The 15,673-nt window shown below is 37.5% G+C and overlaps 1 protein-coding gene across 1 annotated transcript in view; it reads right to left on the bottom strand.

The window, feature by feature from the left end:
* The window catches only part of LOC122791490 (glutamic acid-rich protein-like), a 2,133,503-nt gene that overhangs the window by 909,556 nt on the left and 1,208,274 nt on the right, over positions 1 to 15,673 (bottom strand). Inside the window, exon 8 of the mRNA XM_044059233.1 lies at positions 2,181 to 2,284. Coding sequence (XP_043915168.1) covers positions 2,181 to 2,284 — 104 coding nt within the window. The remainder of the gene's footprint in view (positions 1 to 2,180; positions 2,285 to 15,673) is intronic.

Below are 15,673 nucleotides of genomic sequence, written 5' to 3' on the forward strand. Positions count from 1 at the left end.
TCCATCTCACAGTTCCTGTGTTGTTTCATTATATTTTATGATGGGAGGAAATGACACAGGAAAAATGGGAATTGTGGGAATAATACATACAGGGTAGGAATGAGGTTTAAAAGAATGGCAGGACTTAGATGAACTATGTTTGTTTGTGTCTTTCGGCTTTTCCCGGTTAGGGGTCGCCACAGCAGAACTCCAGTCTGCTAATGATTGGTAGTTGATTTTTACAAGCCGAGTTACCAGCCCTGATGCACAACCTTCAACAAAGGTACGCCCATTCACGCATGTCTCCATGCAGAAGACGCTCTAGCTGAGAATAAAACTGGACAGCGTCTTACTGTGAGGCGACAACTCTACCACAGCACCATCACCACGACTTAAATGAACTATGTAATGTTTGAAAATTATTGGATAGATTATAAGTGATGTATATTGTTTGCAACTGGAAGCGTGCCACTATGGTTTGTGATGTAAAATGCTTGCAACTAGGATTGTGTTGGTGTGGTTTGTTTTCATTTATATAAATATGTGATTGCCTGTATCATAAATGATAGTTTAATAAAGATGTTTCATGTTCAAAAAAAGGCAGGAATTAATTAATTTATGTAATGTAACTTAGGTTATATGATATATAGCAAAATATGTGAAGTATAATGTTTGTAAACATGAACTTGTTAATGCAGTTTAATTACTTTTATCTAAATGTAAATTTGCCTATGTCACAAGTGATAATTCAATAAAGGTGTTTAAAAAAGGTAGGGATGTTTGTTTTATCTTATAATTTGTAATGCATTGTATGAGACTGTAATGAGACATTTTTTTAAGCCAAAGTTAATGGATCATTCTGAAAAACAGGTAGTTTGATTAAATGCATCTTATCCAATTAATGAAGATAAGACAATAAATAAAACTTTATAATTAATATGGGTTGTACTGTCTCATCTGTATCATGGAAGTATTGCAGTGACTGTGGAGAGGTTCTATTCCATGACATACACTGCATGACATTCTGTTACAAAAGGATATAATGAGAATAACACTGTTTCCGGATCTATTTTGAACGCTATAGAGAATAATAGTGTTTCTAGATCTATTTCTTTAATTTGCAACATATAGTCTAAAATGCATAATTGCAAATGTTACCTTAAAAATCTAAACCTGCGTGATGAACATGAAAAATAAACGTGTATAAGGCGATGTCTTATTTGGTCCTTTTGAAAGTCTGTATCTGTGTCTGAAATGCACTGTTGGCTAACAAAATATCAGGAAAGTTAATTCTTAAATAACCATGATAAATAAAAGCAATAAATATACCACTAATGCAATTCATCATTTTCTGGGACAGAATCACATTACCGTTGCTGCCCCAGGTGCAACCTGTTAGGGGACACTAGGGCAGTAGCTAGAGATATTTACACAACCGTGGCTGATATCCCAGCTACTTGCCTGCTTTTTATGTAAACATGTGCTAATAACTGTAGCAAGGACATAGTATAAAGTCTACTACAGCTTCTAGTTTCTGAAATGTATGGAGGAAGAGTTTTTCTGCCATTCTCAACTTTAATTTGGGGAGAATCCCCAGTCTGGAGATTATCCAGTGCACCAACTGACCTAACCACAGCTTTAAAAAACACTTGGCCCTTCATTTGGTGGAGCTGATTTTTATTTACATTCAGCAATAAGCCATCACAGTACAAGATGAAGAATATAGTCACTTAGTATGCAACCCTCGTGTCCCCAAAATGGATGCTGCCCTGACCACGGTTGCACATTGATATCCTATCATAGGCAAGAAGTGGGTCAGAATACTATAACATACCTCTCACCTTGTAGACAAAAATTAGGAACAGATCCCTTGAAAAGTAATTATATTCAGTCCAAAGTCTGGACATCTAATTAGCAAACAATCTGAATGCCATATAGCACATAACCCTTCCTGCTTCCAGTAAGAATGTGAAATACTACTCATGAATATGTTTGCATGTTGAGAGGTATGATGATAGCTGACATGTGCAACACAGAATGCAATTAGAATGACAATAAGGAAACCTATGGGGAAGCTAAGTGAAATAAAATTCTGTTCTAATCATCATATACAAGAATTGGGTGGCATATTTCTTATGTATTGTTTTACAACTGGAAAAACCTTCAATTCCCTATTTTAAATGGTATAACATCAAACTTACCTTTGTTTTTCTCTCAGTCGTTCTTTATTACGCTTCCGTTCAATTTCTGATTTTCTTTGAAGTTCTCCATCAATTGGTTTTGCCCAAGTCATTGGTACTAAGACCTAAAATTGAAAAACAAAATCCACATTTATTTCTAAAATGTATAATGTGCTTTACATATTATTGCATTTTATTAACCAGATTGGCTCTACTATGCAAGCAGCCCTTTGTCAGAATAGATTTAGAGGTTTGTCAGAAAGATAAAGCATCACACCACCTTATCTTTATTTAATCTTAGGTTTCTAAAAGATTACATATCAATGCATCTCATCTGAACTCAAAGAACTGCATACATGGCCAGATCCAACATTCTAAAGGGGAGGTTTGGGGGTTGGGGATCAGGATGGTAGTTTTAGGGTTAGGGAGCAAGAGGCAAGTTTTAGGGTTAGGGAGCAGGAGGGGAGTTTTAGGTTTAGGGGATGACCATAAATTTAGGTTTAAGGGCAATAGGGGATTTTAGGTTTGGGGTGGATTTTAAGGGTTAGGAATCAATGACTCGGATGGGAGTTTTAGGGTTAGAGTTATGGCTCTGGTAGGGATTTAAAGTTTTATAAGGTTGGGTGCAAGCAGGGCTATGTAGTTTCAGGACATCAGGCTAGTAGGAATTAAAGCACTTGCCTTTTTAAGCAACTGTAAGTGTATAAGTGTGTTGTGGGATATTGCCACACAAGCACTTGTGGTAGACCCTGTGTGTGTGTGTGTGTGTGTGTGTGTGTGTGTGTGTGTGTGTGTGTGTGTGTGTGTGTGTGTGTGTTTGTGTATCTGTATCTGTATCTATATCTATATCTATATCTATATATATATATATATATATATATATATATATAAGCAGATATATTACACATGTGCACACACACACACACACACACACACACACACACACACATACACACAATGAATGTATGATGAATAAGAAAATAACCACTTTATGAGCGCCTACCAAGTATGCTAAAACCAACAGACATACATGATATGAGGCAGATGAATATTAGCAGTCATCTAAAGAGAATTAGCAGTTTGTTTTGGAATCAGCACTATACTATTGATCACAACAGTCTCTCAAACTCTTAGCACAATAATTCTGGGCAAAGCTAAAAGTAATGATGAAACAAATAGGCCTAAATCAGGGATAGAATTTAAATATTGTTCTTACAAACTTAGAACTTTAAAAGAATGACAAGTTTTCATTAGCATGCATTTTATGAATGACTTACTCTGAAATTCAACTGCCTCATTATTTTGAAATTTTAGTCTTCAATGATTTCCAAAAACCTCAAATTTTATGAGGAATGCACTAAAAATAAAAGGCAAAAATCCTGGACAGTTATGAAGTATGCAGCATTTAATTAATCAGTGATTAGGTCTCAGTGTTATCTATGACCAATAATCCTTGAGGAATGAGACCTAGTCATGTGAAGAAATAGCACAGTGATATATTAAACCATTCAGTCTGCAAGTACTTCCACCAAAAGTAAAACACGCAATGCAAAATTCAAGATAGCAACTTTTTAAAACAGTGAAAAAGCAATGCTACCCTCTCAATGAGTATGCAAGTTGTCATATACAAAAATAAAACCAGGAACCATTATGTGTTGAACATAATTTTTCGAAATGGGCAGCAGTATAAAAAAAAGACAGCTACTGCATCACAAGAATGTATAACAAAAAAGCCCTACAACATCTGCCAATCTTTAGAACCCTAGCAGCACAAAGCACATTGCATGGGAAGGTGCAGAAAATGAATCAGAAAACAGGATAAACAGGATAGCCAGTATAAACCTGCAAAACAAAAGAATGACTGAAAATTGCTGTTAGAAAGAAAGAAAAACCCATCATGGCTGCAGTGCCAGTGATGCAGTAGGTGACACCCTTGCCTTAGATGCAGAACAGTGTGGGTTCTATTCCCAGACCAGGTAGATCAATCACTGATACTGCAGTGCAGCATAAGGGGGTGGCTACACTCCTAAGTGCGCCATCCCTTGGATGAGGCTTTAAACCAATGCCCCATTTGCTTGAGTGGGTAGTCTAATGGTTAAGGTGTTTGCCTTACAAACACAAGGTACAGGGTTTGAGTCTCACAAGGGACAACTGGCTGGGCTTACAATGGCTCGCAAGGGCAGTTAGCTTAGTACTAACCTATGAACCTATATCTCATATGGATATAAAGGATTCCCCAGCACCTGTTGAAAATAGATGTGGTCTTTTATTTATATAAATATTTACAAATGTATAAAATCATTTAAAGTAATTTTCATTTTCATATTTTGCACATCAAACTTGCAAATCATACATATACTAATTTTTATATCAACCCCCACTCCTTTTTCCATAACCACAATCTAATCTCTTTTAATATTAATGACAATATTCAATTTCCATTAAACATAGGTTTGTTAATTCTTTCATTCCATAATAACCATACTACATAAAACACTTTTTATCTAAGTCAACTTTTGATGTTTTTTTTTATATTCTCATCGTATCCATAATCAATCATATCCATATTTATATCTGCATTATTCCTGACATTTACAAAAATGTATATAATTTATTCCATAGTTTTTAACTCTGTCACATTTAGGATAATATTTCTTCTTCCCCACAAAATAAGCATACGGTAGGATTCAATAAACCCTGCATAGGCTTTGGGCGAAGCCTGCATGGAGTTTACATATTTGCGAGGTGAGCAGCAGCACTATTTACATATTCATTCCATGCACCATGTTTAAACAAACAAGCATGGTTTCAGGGCCAGCAACAAACCAACAGAGGGCAAACCTGTTTACCTATGAGCAAACAACATTAGGGGGATTGCACAGAATATCACAATGATTTCAGGGTTTATCACATAGCAATGTATATGGTCCATACACAATACAGGTCAATGTATAAAGTGCAGAGTATTGTAAAATCCCCTTCCAGGCATTCTATACAATAGTTGCGTAAATCATCTTTGAGGGTACATGGACTGCCATTTTAAAATAAACAGGGGAAGTGTGTGTATTGAATAGGGACACAGATGAATTGTAGGAATGATCACAGGGAAAAAGGACAGGGGAAACATTTTAACGTACAGCAGAGTAAGGCATGTAAATGGAAGACAGTTGTACCAGGAACACTAATCACATAGGGATGTGTTACAGTACGGACAGCACAGGGAAAATGTATATTATGTGACTGACAGACATAGTGACATAACAGTGAAGTAGATGTCTTTGCGACATGAGCATCCTGACATGAACAATTGAGAGGACGTCTATCAGGAATGTTACATACAACTGGAGTTGGATGCATATTGTGAAGCTGTACAAATTGAGTTGTCTGAATATGGCTGTAATGTTATCAGAGGTCTCCAACAAGTGGGACACAGTTACAGGCTCATGGATAACAGTAAACAAAAGCATGCACAATTATGGACAATATCAGAAAAATGTCTCCAGTAATCCAATGTCTCTGATATAACATGTGATTCTGAGTGATCACAGATGGTTCTGCATGAACACACTTGTACAACTATTATAACATATCAGCAATCTGTGAGTGTAATCAAACACACTGTCCTGACACTAACATTTGCTGGAGGTGTTAGGAGGGACACTGCTATACCTGTATGTGACAATATGGTCAATCCAGGTTAGTTGACTGGTATGCATGGCATATATATGGCACAATCCACACTGTCATGAATGCAACCCAAGCCATCAATGTTGTCAAACAGCGATGTATGTACTGTGTGCATCACTGAAACAGGTATCATATGTGCATCTGGTATAACACCTTGATGAGGGTTCAGCAGCATCAGATGGTCATGTTTATGTAACAAAAAGAATACCTAGATATGGCCAATAAGATGTCTGAGAGCTCACTGTAGCAAAGGTGGTGCATTTCAGTTACACATCACTAGAAGATATGTAGGGAGGTACATGAAGATGGGTGCATTGTACTCAGTTGTTGGTGTGATGAAGGTTTTGAACTATGGAGGTATTATGGTGGTTGATGTGGATGCCCTGCACATACTCAGTAGTTGTGTTACATACAAGGAAATAGTCACCAATGTGACCACATACTGGTTAACATTCTACATACCGTCTACCCCAGGACACAGGTCACATACCACTTGGTCTGCTGATAGGTGTGTGATGCCTTCATTATCATTGAGTTGTGTTTGTTTCCATAACGTAACAAATCCCCCCATGCTTTTGTTTCTTCTCATATGTTTTCATGGCTATGGCAGCAATCTTTGGTGTGTGTATTGATACTGTTTGTCTTATACTAATATCACAGCTGGAGTCAATAATTGCCCACAATCTGTAGTCCTCCAGACAGCTATTTGGGCACAGGATGTGTATGCCATTATTGATGTCTGCAACTTAAATAATGGACAGATAAGGGCCTAGCACACAGCCCTGATGTACAGACCTGATCAGTAGACTCAAGATATAGGTCACTTCACACATTTCAACATATTTAGAACTTGTGATCCAGTGGCTTACCCACTTGGTGATATAGGTGTTTATGGCCACATCTGACAGTGTTGAGTGAATACTCAGTGTACATTTGTGTCCAATGCCTTGGCCTAGTCAAGTTCCACAGGATGATAGTGCTCTCATAGTGCATGCCCTCAATGATTTCTTTGAGGACATCTAAAAGATGTAACAGACATGGATGTAGCATTAACAACTCACACATGTCTTTTGCACACAGCCAATATATTACCAGTGTTCATTTAGAAAAGGTCCACAGTTATATGTTGGTCTACCTCACAGATGAGGAGACTCAGGATGTGTCTATACATGTATGCATCAGGTGCTGTTCCCGTCCCCCCACTCAGATGGATGCATGTTGATTTACACCCATCTCCTGGAGCATATTCCGCATAGAGGGTTTCTGGTAGATGTATGTTCTAACTCATGCTATAGGCGAGCGGTGATGCTGTCATACCCCATTCACTCTGTTTTATAGGGCTGGATGAAGGTAATACAGTGCATAATGCTTACCTTGATCTGGCATAGGATTTGGACACAATCCCACATTCAGGTATCATTGCAAAACTCTCCCAGCTGGGGATTAAGCCTTACATCACTAGATGGTTAACCAACTGGCTCACTGACAGAACACATACTGTGAAAGTTAGTGAATCAACCTCTACCAATAGAGCTGACACCACTGGTGTATCACAAGGATCTGTGTTGGGCCCTTTACTATTTGGAATCTAATTCTTGACAGTCCAGGCTAAAGTACACAGACTTTGGCTTACCAAGTTTTCTGATTATTGCATATTGGGTGCAATCATTGATTCCACCAATGATGTTAGCATATCACAGGAGGGGCTAACACAGACAAAAGATTGCTGCCAAAGCCACACGGTCTACAAATAAATGCAACAATGTATCATTATGTGGAATTCCCCACTAATTCCAGCATTGACAACACCCCTCATGCAGTGGTGCAAGACCTGCAAACAGGTGTAGATAGCAATGCAAACTTCGAACACCAAGTTTCCACAGTGGTATGGAAAGGCTATGTTGTGCACCTCATAAGTCAGACCATTGTATCCAGATCTGATAATGTTATAACAGCACTGTACTCGACCCTTATCAGAACACTAATAGAATGCAATGTTCCCTTTTGCAAGTACTTCACCAGACACTTGCAGCAGCTGGAGAGACCACAGGGACTTCTCACCTAGAAAATACAGGGCCTATAAACCATGTCATGATGTATGTGGCTAGACTGAAAGCCCTGTGACTATAATCTGTATTGTATAGGATGATGTGACTTTTGCCTGACATACAAGCCAGACTCTCACCCTGCCTTGATGTAAATACTGCACATCAACAAATCAGCTATAGCTGATGACATCAGCAGATTAAGGTGAGATGAAGATGTTAATAGCAGTGTCCTACAGGCTGATGTAAAATGCTCTCTCCAATGTCAAGAAAGTGCACAAAAGCACACACACACACACACACACACACACACACACACACACACACACACACACACACACACACCTTAATTGACTGCAGTGAGAACAGAAACCCTATCTATGCACACTGACTAGAGAACTCTGTATTTAAGGCAAGTGCCACACCTGACTTTAAGAGTGTCAGTCTACAGTTTATATGTGATGACATCAGCAGTGTCTGATTAGGAGAAAATAGTAATAGCAGTGTCCCACAAGCTGGTGTAAGATGGTCTCTCTGATGTCAAGCAAGTACACACACACACACACACACACACACACACACACACACACACACACACACACACACACACACACACACACCAGTGAAAACAGAAGCCCTACCTCTCTAAGTACACAAATTAGAGAACTCTGTATTTTACGGAGTTGCCACGACACAAGTCTGACTTTTACAAGGCTGCAGGACAACTTATAGTGCATGACATCGGCAGTGGATATTGGAGAGAATGTTTTGAGAGGCCAGCATGAAATGGATAGCTAGCCATGTGCAACTGTCATGATATTACAATTCTGCATGTTACCAGATTAATGAGTATGCAATGTATAGTATTTGGCGGTTGCATTTCCAATTTGCAGGTACACTTTAAGAGACAAATTTACAAACTATACACATACAGGTATCCACATTGCTACAAGTACTGGAAGATCTGAATGTGTATTGTCATTCTAAAGATGTGCATGGTATATAACACAATATTTGTTATTTATTTATGTATTGTAGTTGATATATTTGTGAACAAATACTAAGAGACCAAGGTTCCACTGCATGGGGGGAGGTAACAGATGGTTGCATTGTAAACATGTGTATTTTTCTTAGATAGTGCCTTCCTTTTGTTTGTGTTTCCACATGTAGTTTCATGTCATGAACACTAAATGGATGGTAAATAGAATACATGGTATTTTCCCCTTTGCATAGCTCACCACTGAGCAATGGGTTTGCACGAGGTTTTCAAAGTGTTTGCACATGCAAGATACACATTTCTACTGCTTTCCCTGTCTGTGTGTAGTTAAGAAGTGTGCAAACATGAGCCTCATTGCTAATATTCTAAGATTTCTCAGTACTGATGGTATGAAACACACTGGCTGCTTACCTGACTCTGTGGCAGCAGGTATAAATGCACTGACACATTTCTTTTTGAGCCCAGATAATATAGGGTTTGAATCCAGGTGTATGTATTACATTTAAATAAGTAGTGATAATGCAATGAAATAATTATCTATACTTCATTCACTATGTGTTGTGTGTTGACATGGTGTAGCATGTTTAAGCAGCATTGTGCAGAGGTAACTGCACCACAGAAGAGCCATTTTCCATCATTTTGCATTGGCACACAATGCCAAACTCTGCTGAAAGTGGCCAAAAAGTGAAGGGCTGCATTTTTTGTTACTTATTTCTGTTATGTGTGATTATATTTTTGACCAGTTTATAGGTACTAAACTGGGGTAGATAGGAAAGTGGTGAAATGGGGGGCAAGCAGGTGGAAGAACAAAAGGAAAGCAGTGCAGGACAGAGGTAGGAAAGAACCACAGCTATCCATTTCATCAACAGTGTAAAATGAATAAAATTAAAATATGTACAGAATATTAGCTGAATTTAGATTGTCACATCCACAAAGAAGGGTGGCAACAACTCAGTCATGTTGTATAGCCAATTGGACCAAATCAGGTGTGTCAAGAAGACATGTGCAAAATGGAGTGCTACGTATGGGACAAAATGTTATTTGTTGGATGGGTGCCAGTTTTTTTTTAAACTTCTGTAAGAGAGGAATGCTGGGTAAGGGATTTGGGGATTTCTGTGTCAGATAAGTTGGGTAGGTAAGAATGCTAATCCAAACAGGACACAGGGATGGCAAGGGACACAAAAAATTAGGGGACACCATGATTTGGTTGAGGGAGTGGACAACGCAAACCCATGTCCGTCAAACATGAGAATAGTGAAAATCTAATCCTCACCCACAGGACTGTCATCACTGTCCCCTTTTTCCACATGCTGCTGGAGTGCTTGACATCTTCTCTTCCTATGGACCATGAACCACAGCAGTTTCTCCATCTGGCATAGGCATACACTAATGGTGTGGTGCATGACCCTATGCACCAATCCTGGCATCTCCTGGCAGGTGATGAAATCCCCACCTTTGCCAGTACTTCCAGAGGGTACCACACCACCAGCTGCTAGGGTAGTGCTACCTGAGGGTGCAGGTTGTGCAAGAGCAGCAGAGGCAATAGTATCAGGCTGGGCCCTAGATGTGTGGGACATCATTGATGGAGCTGGTCCAGCAGTGGCAGGCTGAGCCACTGAGGTTGACCTTTCTCCCTGTGCTGTGAATCATTTAGAGATTTGTTACAGATGGATAACACGGAGACATTTTGATGACATATAACAGAAAATAAAAAAGAGAGATAGGGTTGGGGTGAGAAAAAAAAGATAAAATTAGTACCATAATATGTGACATACAATGCATTATCACAATAATATAACTATTGTATCTAAAGTATTACATTTAAGTATACTTCCTAGTAACTGCAAAGTATAATTACGGATTCGTCCACGTAATCATTGTAATGTGCAGATATTGCACATATGCTTGGTCCAATTATACAGATTATAGCTAACAGCAGGACATTTATGCCACTTGTGTTGAATTTAATTTATGTAATATTATTAAAGAATTGCAGTATTGTAGAGTTCTTACTTGTGGCATTTGAACCCACAACCTCTGACTACAGTCTTATGCTTGACTCCTAAAGCTGGCTTGTGCTACAGACTGATGCCTGCATACTTGCTTTTGCAGTTAGGATAGGCTTGCTTACTTGCTGCTACTGTAGGCATTTATATACTTTGGTAATGCACAATATATTTAGGCAGGTCATAACTATATATTGTATTTGTTATGTAATTAGTATTTACTGTAGGATTATATCTTACATTTGATATTGTTCCTTTTATGCACTCCATGCATTTGTCATATTTTATATGAAACATTCATTTAGTATGTATTATTAGAGTTGGGGTATGGTTCATATTCCACCGATAGAGAATTTTTATTATATGATAGAATTTTGATGCTGTTTTAGGCATTTTTTAACATTATTAATACTGATAATATTTAGAAGGCTGTTTCTATGGGTTTTACCAAATCTATGTTCTTATGTCTTTAAAACTTAATGGTAGTTTAATTGGTCAGGTGGTGTTTTAGGCGGGAATTTTAAAGTATTTAAGAGACAAGGTTTGATATATTCAGTGTTCTGATGAAATCTACATTGGGTAGATGAAAGCGCTCAACCTTCGTTTTGTATTTCAATAAAAGAAGTTCTTTGTGACATATTCGTGGATCGTGGTTTGTTCTGGGAACAGTTTTTGGTGCTGTCTTTCTTCTAGTGTTGAGTTCCTTGAACCTTCGTTGTTGGTATTTGTCGTCAGCCATGGATTTCATCGGGGATATATCCTGTAACTTCTCTCCTGTCAGGAGAGATGAAGTGGACAAAATACACTCAGAACTGGTGATTCTAAAGGGTGAAATCACCCGGTTGTTGGAAATGATGACACCGCCTATCACTTTACGTAACACAGCTTCGGAGAAAATTGAAATGGAGGGGATGACATCACCACGTTCCGACATAGGAAGTGGTAGTTCTGAGGAGATTCCAAACGGTCAAGAAGCCCTGAAAAGGAACAATTCACAGTCCAACGGCACTTTCTATGGTAACGGAACTGTTGGCAATCACATGCGTCAGTTTAATCTTTCTACTGCATCTGGTGAGGTTTCGGAGGATGTGTATGTTTTGTCAGGGGCTAAACCTAAACGTATGCAACCCACACGCACCTATTCTTCCCAAGTGGGTTCAAACTTGGTAAATATGAAAGAAACTGTCACATCCAACAGGCCAAAGACGTCGGAACCTATGGATGGTATGAATAATAAATTTACTTTCAATTTAGATAATTTTTTAAAACTGCCTTATGATTTCCGGTCCATGGATAATCATAAGAAACATAGTACTGTACAAGAACAAGACATCACTTTAAAGGACATGATTTTTAGCTTCGGAAAGAAGCTTAACCAGATAAAAGCCTTGCAGATGGATAATTTATATTTACGCAAATGTGTGGACTGTGGCATTGTCCCTATGGGTCTACGTTTTTTTAAACAGCCCATTGGGATAGAACTAAATGAGGCCAATATATTGACTTGTAATAAAATGTTTGACGGTTTTGGTAGGCAATTTATGGAGTTCATAATATCCTGCAATGACAACAAGTTGAGTACATTATTAAAAGATGTAGAAGAACTCAATGTTGCTATAACAAATGATTTATTGTACCCACAGTGGGAAAAATTGCATGTTAAGCAATTTCACTATGTAGAAAGTAGTAAAAAAATGTTTGATAGAAAATGTAAAATATTTCTAAGGGATACAAGACAATATGAAAATGAAACTGCCTACAATTGGAACAAAAGAATTAATGTTAACCCTGATAGACGTGATAGGGGCAATGATGTGGACTACATGTCCAATGATCTTGATAGAGAGGAATGCCATGGGGAAGATTTTTTAGAGCAAGAAAAAAAGTGGAAGGGCAACTACAAATGGCAAGAAAACAGATGGAGACAAGGGGATCGAAGAACAAGGAATCCCCACAGGGGTTACTAGTACAGGAAGGTGAACCTACTGATATTAGGGTCACTGATGGGGTGGTATATAGTGTAGGAGACTTCAAAATATATAATTATACACAATACCCCATAAACATTGAACACTTTGATACATTTTCGAAAGGTATGAAATATATTCCTAGAAGGAAGTTTGATCTGGTTGATACTTTAGTCGAGTTCAAGTTATTCTTGAGAAAGATAAATTTGGGTATATTTTTTCAAAATTCATCTGATAAGCATTCAAAAATGGACTGCTTAAAGAAGAAAAGTAATTTCACTCCACCCATGCACAATACCCTATCAACCCTTGAAAAGGTGGTCAGTAAAAGAAAATATATGAACTATATGGTAATTTACAAAAATCAGGTGATTCTTCCCGGTGGAATGTAGCAGTCGAAAAACTATTAGATTCTATATATTCTCAAAATATTAGGATTATGACTGCAGACAAAGGGGGTAGAGTTGTATTGTATGATATGGATAATTATATTGCCAAAATATTTGACATTTTGAATAATTCCGAACAATATGAAGTAACTTCTATCAATCAGATAAATATTGCCCATAGAAGAATTGACCTGTATCTAGAAGAATTTCTATTGGATGATCGAATCACGTTTGAACTGTACAATTTTTTAAAAGTAGAGTACCCCATAATGGCAACTATAGTAGGAATTCCCAAAATACACAAAAACATCAGGGATCCTCCTTTTAGACCCATTATCTCAGGAAGTCGTAGCAAGGCCTTTCCATTTGGTAAGGTCATTGATCAATGGTTAAAGCATATCTACAAGTTGATACCACACATTATTAAGGACTCCTGGGAATTTTAGGGAAGTTCAAACAAGACATATGGGACCCCAATTTATTATTTGTTACCATAGATGTAAAGGATTTGTTTTCGTGCATACCTAAAGCGGATGGGGTGACTCGATTTATTAACAGTCTGAATAAATACAGTCAATTACAGTGGGACAAGATCGATATACTAACAGAATTCATCAATATTGTGCTAGATAATAACTTCATATTCTTTGAAGGGGAGTATTACAAACAAATAGCGGGTGTAGCTATGGGGGCTGCTTGTGCCCCCATATATGCCAATCTTGTCCTATTGGATTGGGAGGAGGAATTTGTATTGGAATCACCCTGGAAGGAGTACATATGTTGGTATGTCAGGTACCTGGATGACTTATTCATCCTTTGGAAGGGGGATGAGGAGAAATTGATGAATTTCATCGATTACATCAATGGTAGTGCTTACTACTTGCAATTTACTTATAACATCAGTAAGACAGGAATAAATTATCTTGACACTTACATATTCAGCGATGGACACACTTTTCAGTCTAAGATCTATAGGAAAGACACTTTTTGCAATGCCTATTTAGAGTTTTCCAGTAATCATCCCTATACGCAGAAAAGAAGTATTTTAAAGGGACAATGCATAAGGGCTGCTAGGATGACCTCCAGAAAGGAAGATATGATTCTTGAGATGGCCTTTATTGGCAAACTATTTAGACAAAGAGGTTATCCTGAGGCCATGATCAAGGACATCACCGAATATGTTATACGAGAATGGGGTAATAAATATATACCTATCTCGGGCAAGAGTTTATTGTCAACCAGCGCAAATGAATACAATACATCAGGATATCACAGGTCATATATAATACAATTTGGACATCACGTAGGGGAAGTGAGAAAGATTGTAAATAGTAATTGGACTATTCTTACTAGTGATGAAGGAATTTGTGATAGAGTGGGTGAGAAACCAACATATGTATATAAAACAGGGATGAATTTCAAAAAAATTATTGACATTAGTTCTAATCACAGAGATAATTCCGGGAACACCCATAGGACAGGGACTAAGCAATGCGGACATTGCAACCAGTGCCCTTCCATTTTACAAGTGGAGTGTATTAGTTTAGAGAATATTATTAGAAGTAGGATTTATCTTGTAAGGGAAATTGCCAGACCCAACATGTTGTCTATATAGGAAAGTGCATGTCCTGCCCAAGTTTTTATGTTGGAAAAACGGACAGGAAATTACGTAATAGAATTTACGATCATTTGTATTGTATAAAAAAGAAGGATATGAATAATGCACTATACAGACATTTAGCTGGTAGTGCTGGTTTTAACACCTTCATATTTGCCATTCTTGAAGTAGTTAGGAACAACCCCAGGGGGGGTAACATCAAGGCAATTTTGGGGAAAAAAGAGATCAAATGGCAGTTAAAGCTAAATGCGGCAATTCCACCAGGTATCAATGAAAATATTCCTACTAAGCCCCTTATAAGAAATTAACAATGCTGTAGTTTTGTCAGAGAGAGACATATAGACATATATACATATACACTCAATCAAATATGTATATAAAATAATTTTTCATTGTTAAATATAGGCATTTATATACTTTGGTAATGCACAATATATTTAGGCAGGTCATACCTATATATTGTATTTGTTATGTAATTAGTATTTACTGTAGGATTATATCTTACATTTGATATTGTTCCTGTTATGCACTCCATGCATTTGTCATATTTTATATGAAACATTCATCTAGTATGTATTATTAGAGTTGGGGTATGGTTCATATTCCACCGATAGAGAATTTTTATTATATGATAGAATTTTGATGCTGTTTTAGGCATTTTTTAACATTATTAATACTGATAATATTTAGAAGGCTGTTTATATGGGTTTTACCAAATCTATGTTCTTATGTCTTTAAAACTTAATGGTAGTTTAATTGGTCAGGTGGTGTTTTAGGCGGGAATTTTAAAGTATTTAAGAGACAA

This window comes from Protopterus annectens, chromosome 17.part0 (assembly GCF_019279795.1).
Source record: "Protopterus annectens isolate FY-2018-M chromosome 17.part0, PAN1.0, whole genome shotgun sequence".
NCBI lineage: Eukaryota > Metazoa > Chordata > Ceratodontiformes > Protopteridae > Protopterus > Protopterus annectens.